At 38.6% G+C, this 22,967-nt stretch overlaps 1 protein-coding gene across 1 annotated transcript in view; it reads right to left on the bottom strand.

The window, feature by feature from the left end:
* Positions 1 to 22,967, bottom strand: part of THSD7B (thrombospondin type 1 domain containing 7B) — a 911,067-nt gene that overhangs the window by 46,358 nt on the left and 841,742 nt on the right. Inside the window, exons 17-19 of the mRNA XM_015475729.2 lie at positions 9,300 to 9,441; positions 7,851 to 7,966; positions 5,681 to 5,798 (exon numbers count right to left, since the gene is read on the bottom strand). Of these exons, the coding sequence (XP_015331215.2) occupies positions 5,681 to 5,798; positions 7,851 to 7,966; positions 9,300 to 9,441 (376 nt within the window). The remainder of the gene's footprint in view (positions 1 to 5,680; positions 5,799 to 7,850; positions 7,967 to 9,299; positions 9,442 to 22,967) is intronic.

Genomic DNA, 22,967 nt, shown 5'->3' on the forward strand with positions numbered 1-22,967 from the left:
GACAAGGCACAGATGTTTTTCAATGATAGCTTCCAACCTTTTCAGCGCCAGGAGTTCAGTTTCTTTTAAGAAACAAGTTCATCTGTGCCACATGTTGTGGCTTTTGACTATTCACTGTTTGTTGCTTTTAGCTTGTGCTGCATGGGGATTAAGGCATGGTTTAAATACAGAGTTCTCCAGCTGCCAGGGATTACTGATCAGGGAAGAGCAGTGCTGGAAGACTAGACCTGGAAGGCTGGAATGGGAGGTAGCCTGAGGGCTGGTGGGATGGAAGGGAATGGAATAGAATAGATAAAAGGAATAGAACCTGAAGACTGTCTCAGCATGGTTCTGGTGGTAGCTGCCTATGCCTAAAAATTCAAGGGTGATGTGTCCTATTCTTTGTACTTTTCATTTTATTTCTTAAAGACTGTTGCTGCTGCTAAGTTGCTTTAGTCATGTCCGACTCTGTGCGACCCCATAGATGGCAGCCCACCAGGCTCCCTCATCCCTGGGATTCTCCAGGCAAGAACACTGGAGTGGGTTGCCATTTCCTTCTCCACTCTTAAAGACTGGGCACAAATAAATCAGAAAAATAGTCCTTTTTATACTGAAGTCTGGAGGTCCTGATATAGAGCCTTGGACGCAACAGGTATGCAAAAAAGGCTTGTTTAGAGATTAAACCCTGAAAAGCCTACTGAAGAAAACAGCAATGACATGAACAGCATCACTTCATCATTGAATTCCGACAGAAATACCTCCTTCGTGGCCTCTCTTCTTTCATCCCTCACTTCCCTGCAAATACTTGTTATTCTCCATCTCATGACTTTTTTAACATGGCGCTTATTGATGTGTGTTACCTTTGTGTATGTTTACTTATTTATTTGTCATCTGCCTGTCTTTCTTATCATTGCCATCTAGTTCTCTACTAAAATATTAGTTTTATGAAGTCAGGGGACTTTGTTTCCCTGGGATCTTAGCCTTTCTATACACAGTGTGTTTTTAGCTCCTGGGAGAATGCCTGGCTTTGGGGAAACTTCCAATGAGTAGTTGTGAAATATGTGAGCAAACTTCTCTACAGCTCTGCCTTCAAGAACAGAAGTGAGAATAGGAGCATCTCCATATAATTTCTTTTCCACAGTATCTCTTTTGACAATGAAAGTATATACCAGTTGGTGTCAGGATAATAGGTGTAAACTTTATAAATTTTGATTGAATAAATAAAGAAAATGGAGTACATATACATTTAGATTCCTGGAGGGTTTGCCAAATATCAGGATTATGGAATATTTTTAAAAGACACTATTGCATCTTAATTTAGGAGATCAAGGTCAAGAAAGGATTCCCAAGAAGTTATCCTAGCAGACCCTTAGAAGCTAGCTAGAAATGATTTGTAACTAGCGCTATGTTTATGTGCAGTAGAAGCTATCACATGACTTCCAAGTGCTTTGTGCAATTCATTCTGTGCCTTCGTTCACACAGTGACTTTCCTTAGGAACTTTTGAGTGTTTATTATTCTAAAGATTAGAAAAGATGAATTTAAGTTCAAACTCTAATTGCCTAGAAATCTCCAATAGTGGGATTCAGACTTGGAAAGGACTTTTCCTTTTTTGTTTTTGTTTTTCTACTAGACTAACAAGGTCTGATGAGTCCACAGCACCAACAGAACTCCTTAAAAAAATCAAAGTAATATTTTATGGTACTAAACTTACAATTTGGGGTACTATTTTCAAAGGTTGTTTATCAGCATAACGTGAAGATCTGTCATGTTTCACTGACTTTGTACAGTGGCAGAATTAAGATTTGGGGACAAGAATAATAATAAATGGATCTGTCTCCTTGCATTGAACACATTCTGGACTAATGATACCTAAGACTTATGATGTCAATTAGAGAGAGAGGAAAATAACCACTAGCAGGGTTTGACTTCCTTTGGGCTTCCTTTGTGATCCAGTCTGCAAGCTCTTCCCCTTCCCCCTATGGTCCAGAACCACTTCTGTGTACTCAATGACACAGTCATGTCCACTCTTTGTGACTCCATGGACTGTAGCCCTCCAGGTTCCTCTGTCCATGGGATTCTCTAGTCAAGAATCCTGCGGCAGGGGGGAGGTTTGCCATGCCTGTCTCAAGGGGATCTTCCTGACCCAGGGATTAAGCCCACATCCCCTGTGTCTCCTGCACTGGAAGGTGGATTCTTTACCACTGTACCACCTGGGAGCCCACAGAACCACGTGGGCAATGACAAATGTTAGCTGAGATTCCCCTGATATGCCATGTAGCGTGTTTGATGGGAACTAGAGGGATTCACCCATGAAGAACTCCAAAAAGATCACTGATTCCTTAGACAGATATGAAAATTGATTCAATTTATACATATTAAAGTAGTAGCGAGTGATAGTGGGATAACAGTGAGATATTCCATGGGAGGCAAAGTGTAAGGAAGCAGACACTCAAGATTATGACTGAAATATACTACATTGCAGCAGAGAGATCCAACATGATAAAGAAGGGTGGTGGGAACAGACAGACAGGCACTGTGAGATCCTACAGGTCCTGTGGTCTGTGCTCACCATACAGGACTTCATCCTTTCTCTGCTTTTTAATGCTACTCTTTACCACTGTGAGAGTCACACCTCCTGGCAGAGGGCCATGAGCATAAGACTACAGGGCTTCTGGCTGTGGGATAATCAGGGTGGATCACTCTGGACAGGGTAGCAACCATTCGTCACATCGCTAATGCAAATAATTAGTGCTCTGTCAGTGCTTTCATTTCCACATAGTATTACCTACTTGCTTGTTGTCTGTTGTCCCTCAACTAGATTGTAGGTATCAGGGGATCATGGGAATAAGGAAACTGTCTTTTTTCCCCTCACTGCTTTATGTCCAACTCATTGTACTATGAATGGCACATTAGTATTTATTTAATGGATAAATGACTCAAGTCAGTAGAAAAACAATTATTCAGATTTGCATTTTCAAAACATTGCTTAGCTTGTGATTTTAATGTATGGACTTTAAGTGGGGTGAAGGATGAGATGTGAGAGTAGATGATGAGAGAAAGTGAGTCTGTGGGATAATCTTTATAAAATCGGAGGGAGTCTCTGATAAAAGTCTTTCCTACTGGTGGGTAGGAGGGTGGAGATGAACATTAACACACAATAAACACCGATGCTGTGTCAGATACTGTGCTCTATGGCTACATATACTTCATTGTATTTAATTCTCAAATCCTAAACAAAGCCTCTAATGTGCATGAATTCCATTTTAGAGATGAAGAAGCTGAGACTCAGAAAGAGTAAGTCGTTTGCCTAAAAAGCTACAATTCAAACCTGGATTTACCCAACCTTAAAGTGGATGCCTAATTGGGAACTACACCATGCTGCCAATCAGAATAATTGAGAAAATAGTTTAGGTCACTCACCAAAATCTTGGTCGTAAGATTTACCACTTGGTTTCCTGATGTGCTTCTGCAGGCTCTCAGATGTGCACGAAATGGCATGCTGTTATCACTGGACATTGTGAGCCTCATATTTTCATTTCGAGTGATGCTCTTTGAGGAAGTAAATTTCAATTTCCTTAGCTACGTTTTCCTAATACATATCCTGAGTACTGCTGTCCGCTCTGTTCTTTCCAGGCTCTGAGAGCTGAGTTCACAGAGGAGACCCTCTTCCATGCTGTATCCTGCCTCAGTCCCTCAGACAATCCCAATTAAGGCAGAGAAGTATTAACAGTCCCAGCATATTCACTTGTGAGTAGCTTAGAGATGAGCCCATATTGCAGTGGCAGTGGTCCAATCACAGAGCTTCTAAAAAATCCCTTCCAACTGTCTTTGTTTGGTAATCAGATCCAGGGTTTTTAGCCCCATCTCCCTACCAGATTCCATGATTCCTGCAACATGCAGTTCTTCCTTCTCCTCCTCTACTTTGTGATTACCTATATAGCAGGATTTTCCCTAGGTCCCTACTCCAAATTTCTGTCATTTACCTTAGATAAACTGTAACTCTTTTTTGGGACCAGAATCCTATCCTAAACCTCAGCTCTGTGCTTTCCTGGTACACTCTCCTTATTCTCTTTACATGCACATCTCTTGGTCCCTGGCTCAAGTGCCATCCATGTTGCCATTTACCTAGCTCCCGAGCACCAGCTGCCTTCTGCATTCCCTGCCATTGTGCATTACTTACCTGGGAACTTTGGTATTAATTGCTATTTGTTCAGCAAAGGTTTATCCTCCCTTTCCTCCACAGGAACTGTTTCCTCCATAATACTGTTGCTAAGAAGTGATTGGTCATCAAGAAACTACATTTCCTGCTCTGCTATCTTGCACTGAACTGGAGAAATGGGACCAAATTTTATTCAGTAGAGTAAAGATAGTAGAGATGTATATAACTTCCACCCTGGTCCATAAAAACCTCCACAGGACCAGCGTGATATCATCTTCCAGAAAAAATTGATTATGTTTAAGTGGTAGGGGCTCCATCAACCTGTGTTCTTGATGGACTCTGTGAAGCAGACACTACCCCTCCCTTTATGTGAGTGAAAAATTAGTCTCTAACCCATGATACTAGGGGCTTCCTTGGTAGCTCAGCTGGTAAAGAATCTGCCTGCAATGCAGGAGACACTGGTTCAATTTCTGGGTCATGAAGATTCCCTGGAGAAGGGATATGCTACCTATACCAGTTCTGGGCTTCCTGGTGGCTCAGATGGTAAAAAATCCGCCTGCAATGTGGGAGACCTGGGTTCGATTGCTGGGTTGGGAAGATCTCCTGGAGGAGAACATAGCAACCCACTCTAGTATTCTTGCCTGGAGAATTCCCACGGACAGAGGAGCCTGGTGGGCTACAGTCCATAGGGTCACAGAGTGGGACATGACTGAGCGACTAAGCACAGCACAATATGATACAAAGTCACTGTTATTAGGGGTTTACCTGATACAGGAGCCAGTTTGACTTATAGAACACACACTTCTTCCAAAAACCATGGAGGTCAACATTTTTTGAGTTTGTTGAACTTAGGACCTTCAGAATAAACACCATCTCACAGGGCCAGTGCCCCCTCTGGTGTCTGCCACTGTTACCAGGCCAGTTCTTCACCCTCTGCCTTGTACTACTCAGCCATAAAAAAGAACAAAATAATGCCATATGCAGCAACACGGATACAATTTGAGATTATCATACTAAGGGAAGTAAATGAGAAAGAGGAAGACAAATACTATATGATATCACTTATACATGGAGTCCAAAATATAACACAAATGAACTTAGAGATCAGATTCATGGTTTCCAAGGGGGAGGGAGTTTGGGAAGGAAGGAGTGGGAGTTTGGGATTAGCAGAGATAAACTATTATATATGGAGTGGATAAACAACAGTGTACTACTGTATAGCACAGGGAGCTATATTCAATATCCCATGATAAGCCATAATGGAAAGGAATATTAAGAAAAAAAGAATGTCCATATGTGTATAACTGAGTCATCTTGCTGTATAGCAGAGATTGACACAACACTGTAAGTGAAGTATACTTCAAGAAATAAAACACAATAAAACAAAAGGACTGTTAAGAAGTCAGGCTCCCTTTCTCTGCTCCCCTGGGTCAGCCTCACGTGGCCAACATGCCTTATGCTCATTTATCAAGCTATGGCATACAAAGAGGTACTTAAAAACTGAATTGTTTCATGGAAACCACCACAGGAAAGCCACATACCTCCGAGGCCACAAGTCTGTGAGCACTCTGTCCAAGCTGTCCATCCCGAGAGCTGACAGTTGACCACACACTCCACCAGGCAGTGAAGGTTTGTCCTCTGTGGCTTCTCCAAGTTACGCTGCAGACGGGAAGGAAATATGATTGTACTGGAGAATTCATCGCAACATCAAATCAAATCACTATCCTTTTGTGGGATAATAATCTCTATTCTGTGAGAATAATTTTGCTATGTTTTTGTGAGAAAAATAGCCTGGCTTATAGAAACTGATGGCAAGTCTGAAAAAATGATGATCCTTACTTCATGACATAGAAACTTGTCAGTCCAAATTTCTTTTGATAAAACCTTCAACTTTAGAATAGACCCACATTTAAGGGACCAGGAAAGCAGGCAATTACGTTACACAGAGATCTGTCCTGTCACTCAGCCAGCAAGGAAACCAGAGGGATGCCTCAGTGCTAAATTCAGGCATCTTGCCCTCTGGATAGACCAATAGTATATAGAATAGTATATAGAGAGCTCACACTAACAGCAACCTAGGCTAAACAATAAGTAGAAGAATAAAACTGAAATCAACAACCCATCTAAAGTTCATACAAAAGACCGATTAGCTAAAAACATAAACATGATCTTAATCAAGGGAAAAGTTGATGATACGGTTTCTTTTCCTCTTGTCCTCTCTTAAACCCACATCTAGGCAAAATCACACATTTTCTAATGGCCAGTGTAGAAGAGGTCTTATTGAAAGAGTAAATCATCCAAGGGACACAGAAAGAATACCAAAATATTCAGTTTTAGGAATTGTACATTGTGTGATTGAGGAAAATACTAACATTCAATATATGTTACATATTAGCAATGTCTATTCTGAGCTAAAATTATTGATTACAGCATGATTACTTACTATATGGGCAAACTAGAAATGACATCATAAGATCTTTGATCCATTTGAGATATGTGGATATCCTGCTTAGGTTAATAATTTGGGACTTTAAATATTTGTTGAACATGTATTTAGAAAGAAGAGAAACTAATTTTTCTATTAATGAATAGTTTATACTGCTTTTATATCAAAAGGAAAGATTTACTATGTACACTAAATGTAAATTTTTTACTTGAGTTGTTGTAGGTTGGTGATTTATTTTTCTTGAAGCAGACAACAGTCTTGAGAGGGAGATGAAACAAAATGTTAAACATGACACTTGTTAGAGAGAACTCTGTATGAACCAGTCTCAGAATTTCATTAAAAGGCACATCTGATTTCACATGGTCTAGTTTCAGGGTTTCTGTTGGTCCATGGTGATACTGCTGGTTGAAAGTGATGTTATGGTAATACTTAATAAGGTTAACTCGGGATCAGTGAGGAGGTTTTGTTCTGATCATTTTAATTTTCACTTGTGGACTCTACTTATCTAAGGAGAATGAGACAACTTTTATTTTGTCAGTTTGCTAAAGACATTCCCGTGAAACCTGAGTTCACTGACCCCACACATTTCCAATTATTCCAAAGATTGTTTTAGTGATTCTTATAATGTGATAGCGTATGGTCATCTTTGTTTCTAAACTGCCATCATAGTGCATTTCACTTATATGTTGGGGAGGAAATGTCAGCTTTTGGGGAAGAGATTTGATTATAGCTTTTGTCCAAATTCCACATATTTTGTGATGGGGAAAAATATAAAATTAGAAAGATTCAAAACCCACCAACTCTACCCAACTTGGTAGAGAGACATTTAGCTTATTTTAAGATGAAAAATGCACTGTGTTTATTACCTAGCAAACATTTACTAAGAAAATTAGCAGAGTATTCTAATAGCAAGTATCACTATGCATCTTACATGCAAGGGACAGTGTTTCCTACTTAGGCAAATTGAATCATCTGCCCAATACTAAAAATCAGTTTTAGAGTCAATGATGTCAATTGTTAGTTGGCAAGCAAGTACATCTAAATAAGTTCTTAGAAATAATGAAGAACTATATTTTTAATGAACCCATTTCTCCAATGCAAAATGACGTTTCCTGTCATTTTAACTAAGTTCAAACTCATGAGATGTAACTGTATAATACTAGTAACTTTTACTCTAATTGAACCTAAGCTGTGATGAGAAGAAACTGGGAGGGTCATTTATAGTAAGCATTGTGAAGGTTGCAGACCAAAATACACATATTTACCTGCTCACATTCGTCCATGGCAACAGGCTTGCCATCACTGCGCACACAGCTCAGAAGGCGGGTCCTGATGCCTTGCCCACAGGTTGCATTTTCACTCAGCTGGCATGTGCTCCACTCTACGGGCATAGGGTCACCACACTGAGTTTCAAAGTTATGACCATGTGAGCAAAAGACAACAAAGCTTTGATTCTCTGCATCAGTGGAGAATAGTGCACACAGAATCCTAAAACCATTTCTATGTGGCTTCAAAAAGCATTATGCAATTCTTTAATTACAAAACAATCAATCAATCAGATCACCAAATAGAAGTGAATTTGCTTTCTTGAGGTCAGAAGCCAAATAGTTTATAGAAATCATCTCATAGGTGGCCGAAGTAGGAAAAGGAAAAAACCTAAGCACAAATGACCACCAGTTTGGAATCATCTAATTGCTGGATGTAATTGAGAAAGAAAAAACATACAGAAATGATGCTAGTCTGTGATATCAACTTGAAGATATTTTCAAAAAATAAATATAATTATCTAAATCATTGGGTATATTTGGTACAGTGGAGCCAAGAAAGGTACCCCCAAAGGGAAAGAAGTCATGACTAAAAGGGCCATTTTGAAAACTCTCACTTTAATAAAATTATTCTCTCATGAGAGAAGGTTTGTAGATTTGGTAGATTTGTAGATTTGTAACTGTATTACAAACTCAACAGCGAGAGTTAGAATAAATCATCCCATAACTAATTCTTTTAAAAAATTTTATTTTGGTGTGGGTAGAAAAAGAGATCCTCAATCATATACAGTGAGAACCTCTCTAAGAAGATTTTTCATATTTGGTAGATGATCTAAAAGTTAATAGGAAGAGCAAGTCCATGTATAGCAAAATCAGCATTTTAAAGACATGCTTTTTCAGTAGAGCAAATTTTATTTTATTTTTGGAAAATTAGTATGAAAACTAATGATCTAAAGGACCTTTAATGAAAGAAAAAGGACAAATACAACAGGTCAACTCTCACCTATAAAGACAGTCTCATAGAATTTACTAGAGGTTTTCTACATGAGAAATCTCAGTAGTGCCACTGTGACCTCAGTGGAAAATTTGTTTCAGAAAAAGGCAACTGTTTTGCCCCTTCAGGCAGCTGGCCATTTGGTTATCAGTACTGAAGTCAATGCTGAAACTTAACCTGATTCCACATGTCATGGCATTCTGGGTATCATTGCTGCAGGGAACAGATCAACATAGTTATACAGTCCTTTAGTTTCAGACACTGAACACAGTGGTATTCCATGTCTGAATAAGGAGGTCTCTAAAATATCCCTGTCCAGTCAGGCCTGGAGCCCCATAGAGCAAGTACATCACAAGCTTTAGTTTCTTGAAATAATAAAAGCCATGAGAGAGCTGCATTCTAGGACAGCATGATTCCATGCTGTATGGAATCAAACTTGTGGTTTACAGCCATACCTGTTAGATTGTACTGGAACTGGAAGCAATTTTCATTGAGAAGGCAGGGCCGCACCTGTGAGTCTTCAGCACACGTCCTGGAGCTCAAGGAAGGCCTCAGCAGGTGACGGGTTCTTCTCTGCATTGTGTGCGGATCACACGACTATGAAAATCAAAGAGCAGGCAGAGTTAGAAAGAACTTATGTTTGTTGATAAATTGAATGTGCTGATCTGTATACATGGAGGCACATGTACAACACCTACAGGGAAGAGACTATTGAATAGAGTATGAAACAGAATATTTAAAAAATAAAATCATTATGGGATTCAATGTAAGTAGTTTCTGGTTTTTCTACCTGACAACTCTTTCTTGTTCTACATTATGATGAATAATTAGGCACGTGGGGACCATTTTCATCCACTAAACACACTCTGTACTCTCAAATTGATTTGCCAGGTAGCAAGAGATGAACACATTTTGAATGTATAAATGAATGAGAAAAGGAAGACAACGTCCCTTGTGTCTCCGGCTAGTCCAGCCCCAAATAAATAACCACACAGAACACTTTAATGAGAAAATATTTTTAAAAAACAGAAGAGAGGGAATTATGAAATCAATATTGCCAATATAACAAAACTTTCCACTTATTTGGGAGGCCTTATGATCCACAGATTAGTTACTTCATGCAGTTGCCCTTTCAGCAAAATAAATGTATAAACAGGAACTTCAAAAATCTCTCACAAAAGTCACTTTACTTATGGGTCTACATGTCCTCTTATTGCCTCAATGCATATGACATTCTTGAGCCAGGTAAACCTGCCTGCCATCTGTCATCTATCTACTCTACTCACAGAGGACCTTCAGAAGCTCTCCCTACTAGAATAATCTCCTTTCCCATGTCCTATATCCTATCTTCCTCCTACTTCTTCTTCAGAACACTAATCAAGACTTCATCATTGACAGTCTTTCTTTTAATAATAACAAGTCCTTCTCTTCCATCCTAAGCAACCTTCCACCCATGTTCAAGAATTACTATACAGTATTTGATTCCAAACATAAACATATATGTTGCATTTGCCTTTATATGATCATTCTTTTTTCTTTATTATACCATCTCCTCCTTTTCTTTATAAATTCTTGGAGGACATAATAGAGCATGATTTCTACTTCCTGTGTCACTCCCTGAAAATTCTGGTATATATTTTACACATGGTTGTTCAGGTAACACCATTATATACAACATAATTCAGATCCAGAAATCTAGAGGCACGTAGATGTTTAAACCACAGGAAAGAGAAAAGTCTCTGAATTCATGTCATCAAACCATCATTTTCATATTTGGGATTTTTTTTAACTTTTATTCTTTTACCTTTTCAGACACTGTAGCAAGAACACAACCTGTAAACTTAATTTTGGCTGCTAAGCAAAGTGATAATGTTAGAATACACTGAAATATATAGAAAAATGCTACAAAATTCTCTTCTATTTTCAAATGTTTGGAGCCATGGAAACACATTTACTATTTATGTGACTTTATAGTTGGATAATCTGTCAATACTTATAAAGTATTTTTACATTTTAATTACATCAAATTGCCTCTAGATGATCAAGAAGGGCCATTGAAACCAGGTAATTATTCTTAATTATCTCCAAAGGAATCCCATGCTAACGCTTACAAATAATTTACTATTAATTCAGCAATTAATTTGATTGTTCTCATGAGAAGGAGTGATAACTTCAATGATTTACCAATGAAAGAAAATGAAAGCATCTTAAAAGTTACTCCTGATTAGTGTTCTACTACTTTTCTACCTTAAAAAGTCAATGATTGAACAAGGTGAATGTGTATAAGATTTATGAACTTGCTTAGTCTAGACCACCAAAGAAAGCAAAAGAGAAAATAACACACATGAAAACATGCATACACAATTCAAATTATGTAACTTTGAACAATTCACTTATATATTCTATATCTCAGTTCTTCATCCAGACCTGGGTGAGAAAGGGGCAGGAGCATAATTTGGTAGTTTTTAAGAGTACCTTCCCTCATACCTCACACTCTTATCAGTCTCTAAGTCTGCTACATATGCTTTTATAATGATACTCTCTGATTGTCATTCTTAACCAAGTAGACTTTAATTATCACTTTCTAGAAATTAATATACTGAAAACCAGCACTGCAGCTAACTCTCTTACTAACGCTGTCCAGAGAAACAGGCAAAGAAGGTGAATGAAATCCACAAACACAATCCAACCTAATCTCATATGGTATCTGCATATTCTACCTTATAAAAATTGCCCTAGCACTGCTTACAAATAATAGATGAATTAGTGTTTCTCCTTACTCTTTTCTCCCTGTGAGCTCTTTATAGGAAGTTCATAAAATAATGACTAGGTCACAAGGCAGATAGGGGTTGGCTAAGAAAAAAATGGATGGCAAAGGAGCCTTATATCTAGATGATTTCTTTATTGGATCAAAACTCTTCAAATATAAACCTGAATTTCCTCTCCCCTAGAATATTCATAAAAAGACACTGTCAACTTCCTAAATAGAGAAGTGAGAATGTGATGTGTGGATAACTAACGCCAAATCAACTTTAAACCAGTCTCATTATAAAGGACTACATTAGATAGCTAAAGTTTATTTGCTAGGGAAGGAGATGACCAATAAGAACCAATAGTATCTAGTATATAAGCCCTTTATGAGATTAGGTTTATAAACTTTGAAAACCAGCACTTACCTTAAAGTTTAATCTTACGATATAATATTGCACCTTCATACCTTTTTTCTCTCTAGCAATGAGGCCTCTATCCCTGGGCCTGACCTGAATATTTGTATTCATCTGTCAAAAGTAAATCAGATATTCCCTCTAAGAGCCTCCATTGATTTATTTGCACCCTTATAAGTGGACTCACCTTATCAAGTAAACATTTCCACTGTACTTGTATTGATATGTGTGCATTCCTTCCCATGGGCTATTTGGAGAATGTGTGTCTTAATTTTCTTGGACATTGAGAGCCTTGTTATGTCTCTGACAACAGTATGTAGATAATAAATATTTGGTGTAGGATAATGTTTGGTTATCCTAAAAACTAAATAATAAATATTTGGTGTAGGATAATTTGCTTCTTCCTGGGTAATAAGACTGGATTTTTGTAAACTGCCCTTAGTGACAAATGGTTAACCTTGGATTATGATCACATTGCCTAAATGTAAGGTTTCTCCATAGGTCTGCATTCTTGATAAAAAGATAATATAATATTTTCTCTCCTTCCCATACTTTTTCCATAAAATCCAAATGACAGCTCCCAGAATAATAGAATCTACCATTAAATGAATAAATTATAACAGTAAATGAGTGTTAAATTACCCATATAAAAATAAAAGATAACTTAGATGCTATATCCTAAATAAATCCAATGAAGAATATATAATTTTGTATTTTTCTAATACTGAACTATTAATATTAACAATGATAATTTAATAAAACCTGGCATAAGTCCATGTACTTATGAATTTAACTCACTCTCTAAATTTCTTGTCTGGAGGTAAGCATGAATCCCCAAGGCCTGGCCTTGTCAGCTTTCATCAGATATTGAAACCTAAGGTTTTTATTCTGTTACAGAATGGAAAATTCTGATAATTCTGAGACAATCTCTCCATTTAGCTAATTAGTCCTTTCTCTATATTTCATGAGGCAAAAAAGGGAATATATATGCTATGAAGTTGAGTCTTGTTTTTTTTGAAAAAGTGGGATAAAAGATGTCAAATAGTATAACAATGCTATGTAAGGAAACTTCCTCAGAGATTCTGAGAAAATGGTTACAGAAAGTGAAAAAAAAAGTTTTTTGCATATCACAGTGCAACAAGAAGAGCAAAATCAAAACCATTTAAACCAACCACATGCTCAGTAAAATTAATGACAAGTTTTCTTCACAAACCTCAAAATTTGAATAGAAGAGGACCAAGGACTGAAGTTACAGAACCTGTGTGATATCAGCATCCAACAGGGGAAAGGAGAAGGTAAAATGGAGTGTCTGCTGCTGCTGCTAAGTCACTTCAGTTGTGTCTGACTCTGTGTGACCCCATAGATGGCAGCCCACCAGTCTCCTCTGCCCCTGGGATTCTCCAGGCAAGAATACTGGAGTGGGTTGCCATTTCCTTCTCCAATGCATGAAAGTGAAAAGTGAAAGTGAAGTCACTCAGTCGTGTCCGACTCTTCGCGACCCCATGGACTATAGCCTACCAGGGTCCTCCGTCCATGGGATTTTCCAGGCAAAAATGGAGTGTCTGGTATACCCCAAAACACCAAACTGGAAAACTAAACCATGGAGTAGGAGGCTTTTGCATACTCCAAAAGCAAGCAAATATACGGAATCCATGGACAGGTTCTGGGGGCTGATGCAACCTGAATCCAGTGAATTCTCAACACTATAAGCCAAAACTGCCTTCCAGGACAATTTTCTGCCCTGAAAAGAAACTGGTGGGAAGAGTTTCCAAATTGCTCAAAGTAAGAGGACTAGCAGTGAAGGAAAAGAAAGGCCAGTAAACAAAGTTGGAAGGAAAATGGATCCAGTAAATTTCATGAATCTGCTAAATTTTTGACCACTCAAAGCAAGCAAACAAAAGCAGAGAACCCTGGACCACAAAAATGAAATTAGCTAAAAACAAGCCTCAATCACACCTGCTTCTAAAAGTTCATAAAAATTGATTTCCTGGAGAAATAAGTGAAGAAAGAAATCAAATTCAAATCCCACAAAATGGTGCTAAGAGGAAAAGTGGATTAAAGAATAACATTTCCATAGATAAGAAACTGCAGAAGACAGACATGCATAAAAAAACAGATAAAAACTCCTATTTAAAAAATAAGTGGTTGGTCATATCGGAAATGACAAAATATGAAAGAACACATAAATAAAACACAGATAAAATACAAATGTTAAAGAATGAGAGAACCTATGTAAAAGATATGACCGTTTTAAATTTTATTGCATTTTAACATTTTAACTCATGTTGGTGGAGTATAGGGACTATTTTCTGTGTTATATTGAATAGGGCAAATGTATAATTATGAAATATTCTGTTCTATCTCCAGTATCTTTGAAAAAGTGGATTTTTAGTATAAAATAAAGCAGATATAGATGTAAGATAGAACTTAAGTAAATACCTTTAGTTCATAACATGAACTCAAGAAGTATTTCATCTTCAAAATAAAGGAAATAATAGCATATATTTCAAAATTCCACTCACTGAAATGGTCTAGCAGCTGTGAAACCCAGTAAGTTCAGTATCCCTGAAGTTCTTCTTATGGCACCAAAGAGTTATTTCCACTAAAAGAACCCAGGGGTTTTTAGAGAGAAACAGCTGATTCTAAGTCTGGCAAAGAAAATGTATAAAATAAGCCTGAAACGTTGCACCATAGTGGGTAACAAGGAGGCTAACAAAGGCCACCAGAGTCTTGACTAAAGTGTTCATAGAACAAATTTAAAACACACTACAACTAGAACAAGCTGAGCATTCGTATAGGTGATCACTGAAAATGGTTAAAATATATCAAATTTATTTAAATCTATGATTTCATTATGATACAAAAATAGTCACATATAGTCAAAGATGCTAGGTAAACAACTCCTCGTTGTGAAAAATGGTAAATAAATGGCGAATAAGCATTTTCCTTGCCTTTTCTATTACATAATAGAGCAGTAGGTGATTAAATATCAGTTGGGATAAAAATTTCTCCTTATAGTAGTACTCCCACAAGTAAATGAGAAAGGATAATAGAATTGGAAGTTTGCCGTTTTCTGTTTCCTAAATGATAATGAGTTTAAGCTTTGACCATTGATGTTAGCCAAGCACATAAAAAGCTATAACCATACATTATGTGCCTCCTGAGAAAGAGCACGTCTTCTATGAAGGAGTCTTGCCAAAGACATGATTCTGATTAAGCCTTTGCATGCTATTCCCAATTTATGGGAAATTTAAGGACAGAGGAACATGTTAAATTTCACCACAAGGATGCAAATTAAGAGACATACTGGGAAATTCAGTAGAAAAGGCGACCCATTTCCTTACCAGTAAATTGCTAGGAAGAAAAAAAGAAAGCAATGAGAGAAGCTAGCTTAAAGGAGATTTAAAGGCATATGTAAAAACAGGTTTGAACTTAATGGCTGACCCACTCAGACTACAAATCTAAAGGAAAGTAAGAAAAAAGATTATCATAGAAGTCTTTACAGAGTTTAATTTTACCAGAGTGAGGAGGATATAACCTGTGAAGCTCTTTGTAAGTCGCTGGCAAGTTTCTATTTCATAACCTGGGTGGCTGTTTCAAAAGCGTTTGCCTGATAACGAAATTGTACAATTTGTTTTACATGGTTTTCTGTATTTGGAAAAGGAAATGGTAACCCACTCCAGTATTCTTACCTGGAGAATTCCATGGGCAGAGGAGCCTGATGGGCTACAGTTCATGGGGTTGCAAAGAGTTGAACACAACTGAATGACTAATATTATATATATATATATATATATATATATATATATATATATATATATAATAAATGCTGCTGCTGCTAAGTTGCTTCAGTCATGTCTGACTCTGTGAGACTCCACAGAGGGCAGCCACCAGGCTCCCCCATCCCTGGGATTCTCCAGGCAAGAACACTGGAGTGGGTTGCCATTTCCTTCTCCAATGCATGAACGTGAAAAACGAAAGTGAAGTTGCTCAGTCATGTCTGACCCTCAGCAACCCCATGGACTGCAGCCTTCCAGGCTCCTCAATCCATGGGATTTTCCAGGCAAGAGTACTGGAGTGGGGTGCCATTGCCTTCTCCGATATATATACGCTATATATATATAAAAAACAGATAACTAAGTACATACTGTTTAGCAGAAGGAACTCTACTCAGTTCTCTGCAATGACCTATATGAGAAGAGAATCTAAAAGAGTGGATACATGTATATGTGTAACTGATTCACTTTGCTGTACTCCTGAAACTAACACAATATTATAAATCAATTATAGTCCAATAATTTTTTTTAATTAACATTTTTAAAAGTTTTTAAAAATATCTATCATGCTGGGAAATTTAGGTTTCTTTTCATTATGGGATTTCACAGTCTCCAGATTGCAGTTTTTCCCAAAGAATGTTATATTCTACAGTGCATTCATAGGTGCTGAGAGAAAAGAGATTCATAATCAAATCCATTTTGGAAATGTTGAGCTAAATAGTCCTAAAGACAGATTTTTGTAACACTGTTATTAAGTCATCAAAATCTATTGTCTCCTTTCTTCCAGGGCACAGGAGTGGACCATATATCCAAGGTTTCTTTGCAGGTGGGTGTGACCAGGTAACTGAGCTCTGATAAACGAAAGGTAAATGGGAGGCTGTGTGTGACACTCCACCTCTCACCCTAAAACCCCCCACATGTTTCCTCCATGCCCTTCACCCTCTCGAGGGAGCAGGCATGGTGATGAGTAGAATGGTTTTGAAAGCCAAGCTTGAAGGTGGTAGACAATCTAGTAGCCTGCATCCCAGTATGACTGTATGGAGCAGAGAGTATCCTTTCCCCACCAGCAAATCCTACTTAGGACTGTTTGCTGGGAGAGAAATAACATTATATTCCATTTGATCAGCTACAATTGGGGGTTATTTGTGTTTCCAAATTATCCATTATTATACTATACATTGGGCTTCCCAGGTGGCTCTAATGGTAAAGAACCCACCTGCCAATGCAGGAAACGTGAGAGACGTGGGTTTGATCCCTCGGTTGGAAAGATCTCCTGGAGGAGGGCCCAGCAACCCACTCCAATATTCTTGCTTGGAGAATCCCATGGACAGAGAAGCCTGGCAGGCTGTAGTCCATAGGGTCACAAAGAGTTGGACACAACCGAAAGGACTTAGCACATACTGTTGGAGTGATGGGGCTGAAATCTTGGCTTAAACTTGGTTGAGTCAATTAAACTTAATTTCCTCAGAGGCAAATTTAGTAAACACTTTTGTTTTATAGGGAGGATGAAATAACTATACTTCCTTATAAAACCTTAAGATGTTCTTGTAAAATGTAAGTCTTTTGGGGAGACAAGGCATGAGCTCTTGGAAATTGATAGCATAAAAGCAAAATCCTCCCTGAGATGATGTTTTATTCATTGGTGCAGTGCCTTGCATTTAATGTATTCTCAAAAACTATTTATTTAAAGTGAATGGAGGGAATTCCCTGGTGGTCCAGTGGTTAGGGGGAGAAGGAAATGGCAACCCACTCCAGTATTCTTGTCAGGAGAATCTTGTGGACAGGGAGCCTGGTAGGCTGCTGTCCTTGGAGATGCACAGAGTCAGACACGACTGAAGCAACTTAGCAGGCATGCATTGGAGAAAGAAACGGCAACCCACTCCAGTGTTCTTGCCTGGAGAATCCCAGGGACGGGGGAGCCTGGTGGGCTGCCGTCTGTGGGGTCGCAGAGTCGGACAAGACTGAAGAAACTTAGCAGCAGCAGCAGCCGGTGGTTAGGACTCTGCTTTCACTGCTGAGGGCCTGAGTTCAATCCCTTGTTAGAGAACTAAGATTCCACAAGCTGCACAGAATGGCAAAAAAAACAAACAAAAAAAAACTTATAGAGGAATTCTTAAGGATAACAATTGATTCCTATAGATAATAAATTAATAATCTTGTAATTTATCAAGAACTTTCCATTCATTTATGTCTTTAAATCTGCAAGTCCATGTTTCCCAAAATGTGTTATCGCACAGTCCATATGGACTATGTTCTCAGTTTAGTGGGTCAAAATTAGCACTTTCTAAATTGATAAATCATAGCATGAGAAATATCTGTCATATATTCAGGGTGAAAATAATTTCATGGAACATTTCAGATATTTATATCTGTATCTATATATAGATCTCTCTCTCTCTCTTCTTCTATCTTTATATATGCATATATATGTCTCCATAAGTAAGTGACTATATACACGATCATATGTGATATAAAATGTATTTCTTACTATGTGCCATGGTCAAAAATATTTAGAAGCCACCAATCTAATATACATGATTATCAAAATAGCTTTTCTATTAAATAGCCTGTCATGGTCATTACTGAAAAACTGTTTATTCCATGTGCTTAGTCGTTTCAGTTGTGTCTGACTCTGCAACACCATGGACTGTAGCCTGCCAGGCCCCCCTGTCCATGGGGATTCTCCAGGCAAGAATACTGGAGTGGCTTACCATGCCCTCCTCCAGAGTAGCTTCCCAACCCAGGTTTCCCGCCTTGCGGGCAGATTCTTTACCATCTGAGCCACCAAGGAAGCCACAGGCATGTGGTTTTTATTTTGCAAATATGAACTGTGACTTTTTTAAAGAGGTGAATGTTCATTATATTTTTCTTTCCATAGTATTTTTCTTTATCATAAAAACTTTGTTTCTTCTTTAAACACAGGATTAATTTCAGGATAAAACAATTATTAAATTAAGTTTGTATCTAGAGAACCCACATTTATTGTATGGGATCAAATAATACAACACTGTTAAATCAACCGTGCTCCCATATGAAATTTTTAAAAAGCACAATATGATGCTTAAATGTAAATCTTAAGCAAAAACTTAATTTCTTAAACATATCTTTCTGCACAGGAAACAGGTGGGGGTAAGGGGGCAGGTGGTGGTTGGTGTTTGTGCTCTAGTTGGATAAATTATACCCAGCCAGAGGGGAGAGTGAAGGAAGTGCCTAGGTTAACTTTTTGTGTACTGGAAGAGCAATTCGATTCAGAGTACTCACTTTCACAGGGTTCTTTGTGACATAATAAAAAGTAGGATCAGCACTCAGAAACTGTTGTTCCTCATTTAGGCATAAGCTAATACTCTGTGCTGGAAGAAGCACAAGCTGGAATCAAGATTGCTGGGAGAAATATCAATAACCTCAGATATGCAGATGACACCACCCTTATGGCAGAAAGTGAAGAGGAACTCAAAAGCCTCTTGATGAAGGTGAAAGTGGAGAGTGAAAAAGTTGGCTTAAAGCTCAACATTCAGAAAATGAAGATCATGACATCTGGTCTCATCACTTCATGGGAAATAGATGGGGAAACAGTGTCAGAGTTTATTTTTGGGGGCTCCAAAATCACTGCAGATGGTGATTGCAGCCATGAAATTGAAAGACGCTTACTCCTTGGAAGGAAAGTTATGACCAATCTAGATAGCATATTGAAAAGCAGAGACATTACTTTGCCAACAAAGGTCCGTCTAGTCAAGGCTATGGTTTTTCCAGTAGTCATGTATGGATGTGAGAGTTGGACTGTGAAGAAAGCTGAGCGCTGAATAATTGATGCTTTTGAACTGTGGTGTTGGAGAAGACTCTTGAGAGTCTCTTGGACTGCAAGGAGATCCAACCAGTCCATTCTAAAGGAGATCAGCCCTGGGTTCTTTGGAAGGAATGATGCTAAAGCTGAGACTCCAGTATTTTGGCCACCTCATGCGAAGAGGTGACTCATTGGAAAAGACTCTGATGCTGGGAGGGATTGGGGGCAGGAGGAGAAGGGGCCTACAGAGGATGAGATGGCTGGATGGCATCATGGACTCAATGGACATGAGCTTGAGTGAACTCCGGGAGTTGGTGATGGACAGGGGGGCCTGGCATGCTGCAATTCATGGGGTCACAAAGAGCTGGACACGACTGAGCGACTGCACTGAACTGAACTGAATACTCTGTGATCTTAGCTCTAAGGTGGTGCTTCCACAGTAAGACATAAAGAACATTCCAGCACCTGTGATGTAATCTCTCTCATTTAACTATCTGGGCATTCTCTTGACCATAGCCAACCTCTTCTGCAGATATACCCAATACCCAAGAGTAGTGGTTCTCCACGCGTGGTCCCAAGACCTGCAGCATCAGCATCACCTGGACACTTGCTAGAAATGCAATTTATGGATCCTGTAAAAATCTCTGGGGGGAAATCCCCAACAACTACAGGGGTTGGGTTCAGCAACCTGTCTTTTAAGAAGCCCTTCAGGTGATTCTGATACACTCTGTAGTTTGAAAGCCACTGTCCTCAAGCCAGCTTGAATTCTCTATGTACAAAATAATAGACTCCTCATTTTCCATATCCCAACATCTTTCTCTAATCTTTCCTATCTCTTAATGGCAACTCCAGCCATCCAGAGTCTCAGGTCAAAAATTTTGGAGTCATCTCTGATTCTTCTTTTCCTTACATCTTACAACCATATCTTGAGCAGATCCTTTCAGCTCTAACTTCAAAGTAAAACCCGTGTTCTGGCTGCTTCTCATCATTTGCACCAATTTTACCCTGGTCAAAGTCACCATCACTTTTCACTTGGATTATAACAAATGACCTCCTATCTGATTCTTCCCTTCCTATTCTAGAGACCATGTTCAATTCTGGGGCCAGAAGTATCCTTTTAAAATAATGGAAGTTAGGTCACATAACTCCTCTCCTCAATGGTTTCCCAACTTAGCATGAAAACCAAGTCCTTTGCTAGGGTCTACACAGTCCTCTGCAGTCTGTCTGCATTGCTTGTGCGTGCTCAAAGCCTTCTGCACTCTTTGTTTACTGCTTCAGTCAGCACTTCAGCCCCCTCGGTGTTCCTGGACAGCTCCAGGCCCTCCTCGTCTCTGGGCTTTTGCTCTTGCTGTTCCCTCCACCTGCACTGTTCTCCCTCCAGCACCTGTAGGATTTGCTCCCTTACTTTCTTCAGGCACCTGCTCAAATTTGAGAGGACTTCTTTGACCAGGCTACATGAACATATCAGCAACTCCTCCACATCACTTTTTGTCTTTTTTTTCCCTCCATATCACTTACTACTAGCTGATATGCCATATAATAAGCCGGTGGTGTTTCTGTGTGTGTGTGTGTGTTTAATGGAGTATGACTGCTTTACAATATTGTGTTAGTTTTTCCTGTACAATAACATGAGTCAGCTATGTATATACATATATCCCCTCCCTCTGGAGCCTTTCCCCCACACTCCCCATCCATGCCTCTAATAACAGAGCACCAAGCTGAACTCCCTCTGTTATACAGCATCTTCCCACCACCTATGTATTTTACAGCTGGTAGCGTATAAACGTCAGTGTACCCTCTCAGTTTGTCCCATGCTCTCCTTCCCACTGCCACCCACTTCATGTCCACAAGTGCATTCTCTATGTCTGTGTCTCTATTCCTGCCCTGCCAAAAGGTTCATCAGCGCCATTTTTCTAGATTCCATATATATGTGTTAATATATGATATGTGTTTTTCTCTTTCTGACTTAAAGACTCTAGGTGCTGGTTACATGTTTTGTTTGTTTTTAATTATCTCCCTCCCCTCTATTAGAATGTAAGTTCTGTGAGGGCTGGACTCCTAGAGGAAATCATAGAATGCTCTTTGACATAAACTGCAACAGTATTTTGGCTCCATCTCCTTCTTACGAGACAGCAAAAGAGACACTGATGTATAGAACAGTCTTATGGACTCTGTTGGAGAGGGAGAGGGTGGGAAGATTTGGGAGAATGGCATTGAAACATGTATAATATCATGTATGAAACGAGTTGCCAGTCCAGGTTCAATGCACGATACTGGATGCTTGGGGCTGGTGCACTGGGACCACCCAGAGGGATGGTATGGGGAGGGAGGAGGGAGGAGGGTTCAGGATGTGGAACACATGTATACCTGTGGCGGATTCATTTCGATATTTGGCAAAACTAATACAATATTGTAAAGTTTAAAAATAAAATAAAATTTAAAAAAAAAGTAAAACAAACAAATGGGACATAATTAAACTTAAAACCTTTTGCAGAGCAAAGGAAATCATCGACAGAATGAAAAGACAACCCACTGAATGGGAGAAAATATTTGCAAGTGATATGACCAATAGAGTAATCCCTTATGTCCAACATATATAAACAGCTCATACAATTTACATCAAACAGTAAAAACCCATTTAAAAAACGGACAGAGGGACTGAATAGACATTTTCTAAAAAGAGGAAATCCAGATGGTCAACAGGCATATGAAAAGGAGTTCAACATCACTAATCATCACAGAAATGCAAATCAAAACCCACTAGATATTCTCATTGATTACTGATATTTCCAATACCTGGAATATGCCCAGGTCCGTAAGAAATACTCAATAAACAGATTTCCACAAACAATGTACTAATGACAATCCAACTCCTGCAAGGGCACTCTAACCATCTCATTGGCTCAAATTAAAAAAGAAAAAACATTGATCATATTTATCTCTTCAAGAGTTTGTGATATTTAATGAGTTAAATGGAACTAATGAATGCAAGCATTCTGGGTTTCTGGAAATTTCAGATTGTGAAAGTGCAGTGAACTCCTATTATTACTGTATTTTGCACAGGTCAAAAGATAGCATACAACAAAGGAATGTTTATGATGACATCATAGCAAACCTGATCAGATATTAAAATACTGTAAACTAAATTACTGGTCAACCCAAAGGGCCACATGTTGGATGCTTGGGTCCTACAATGATTTCTCTATTTATTCTGATACTTTACCCTATATTTGAGGGGTCCAACAAGAACTGCAAGCCTACGTAAAGCAGAATAGCCTCTTATAGCTTCTGCTTGTCTTTTGAGAGATTAAATGGATAATAACAAGAGAGACTGAGACTATATTTTGGATGAGTCCCTATCCCAGAAATAATAACAACCACCACAATTTTATACTGTGAACA

Source organism: Bos taurus, chromosome 2 (assembly GCF_002263795.3).
Source record: "Bos taurus isolate L1 Dominette 01449 registration number 42190680 breed Hereford chromosome 2, ARS-UCD2.0, whole genome shotgun sequence".
NCBI classification, from domain to species: Eukaryota; Metazoa; Chordata; class Mammalia; order Artiodactyla; family Bovidae; genus Bos; species Bos taurus.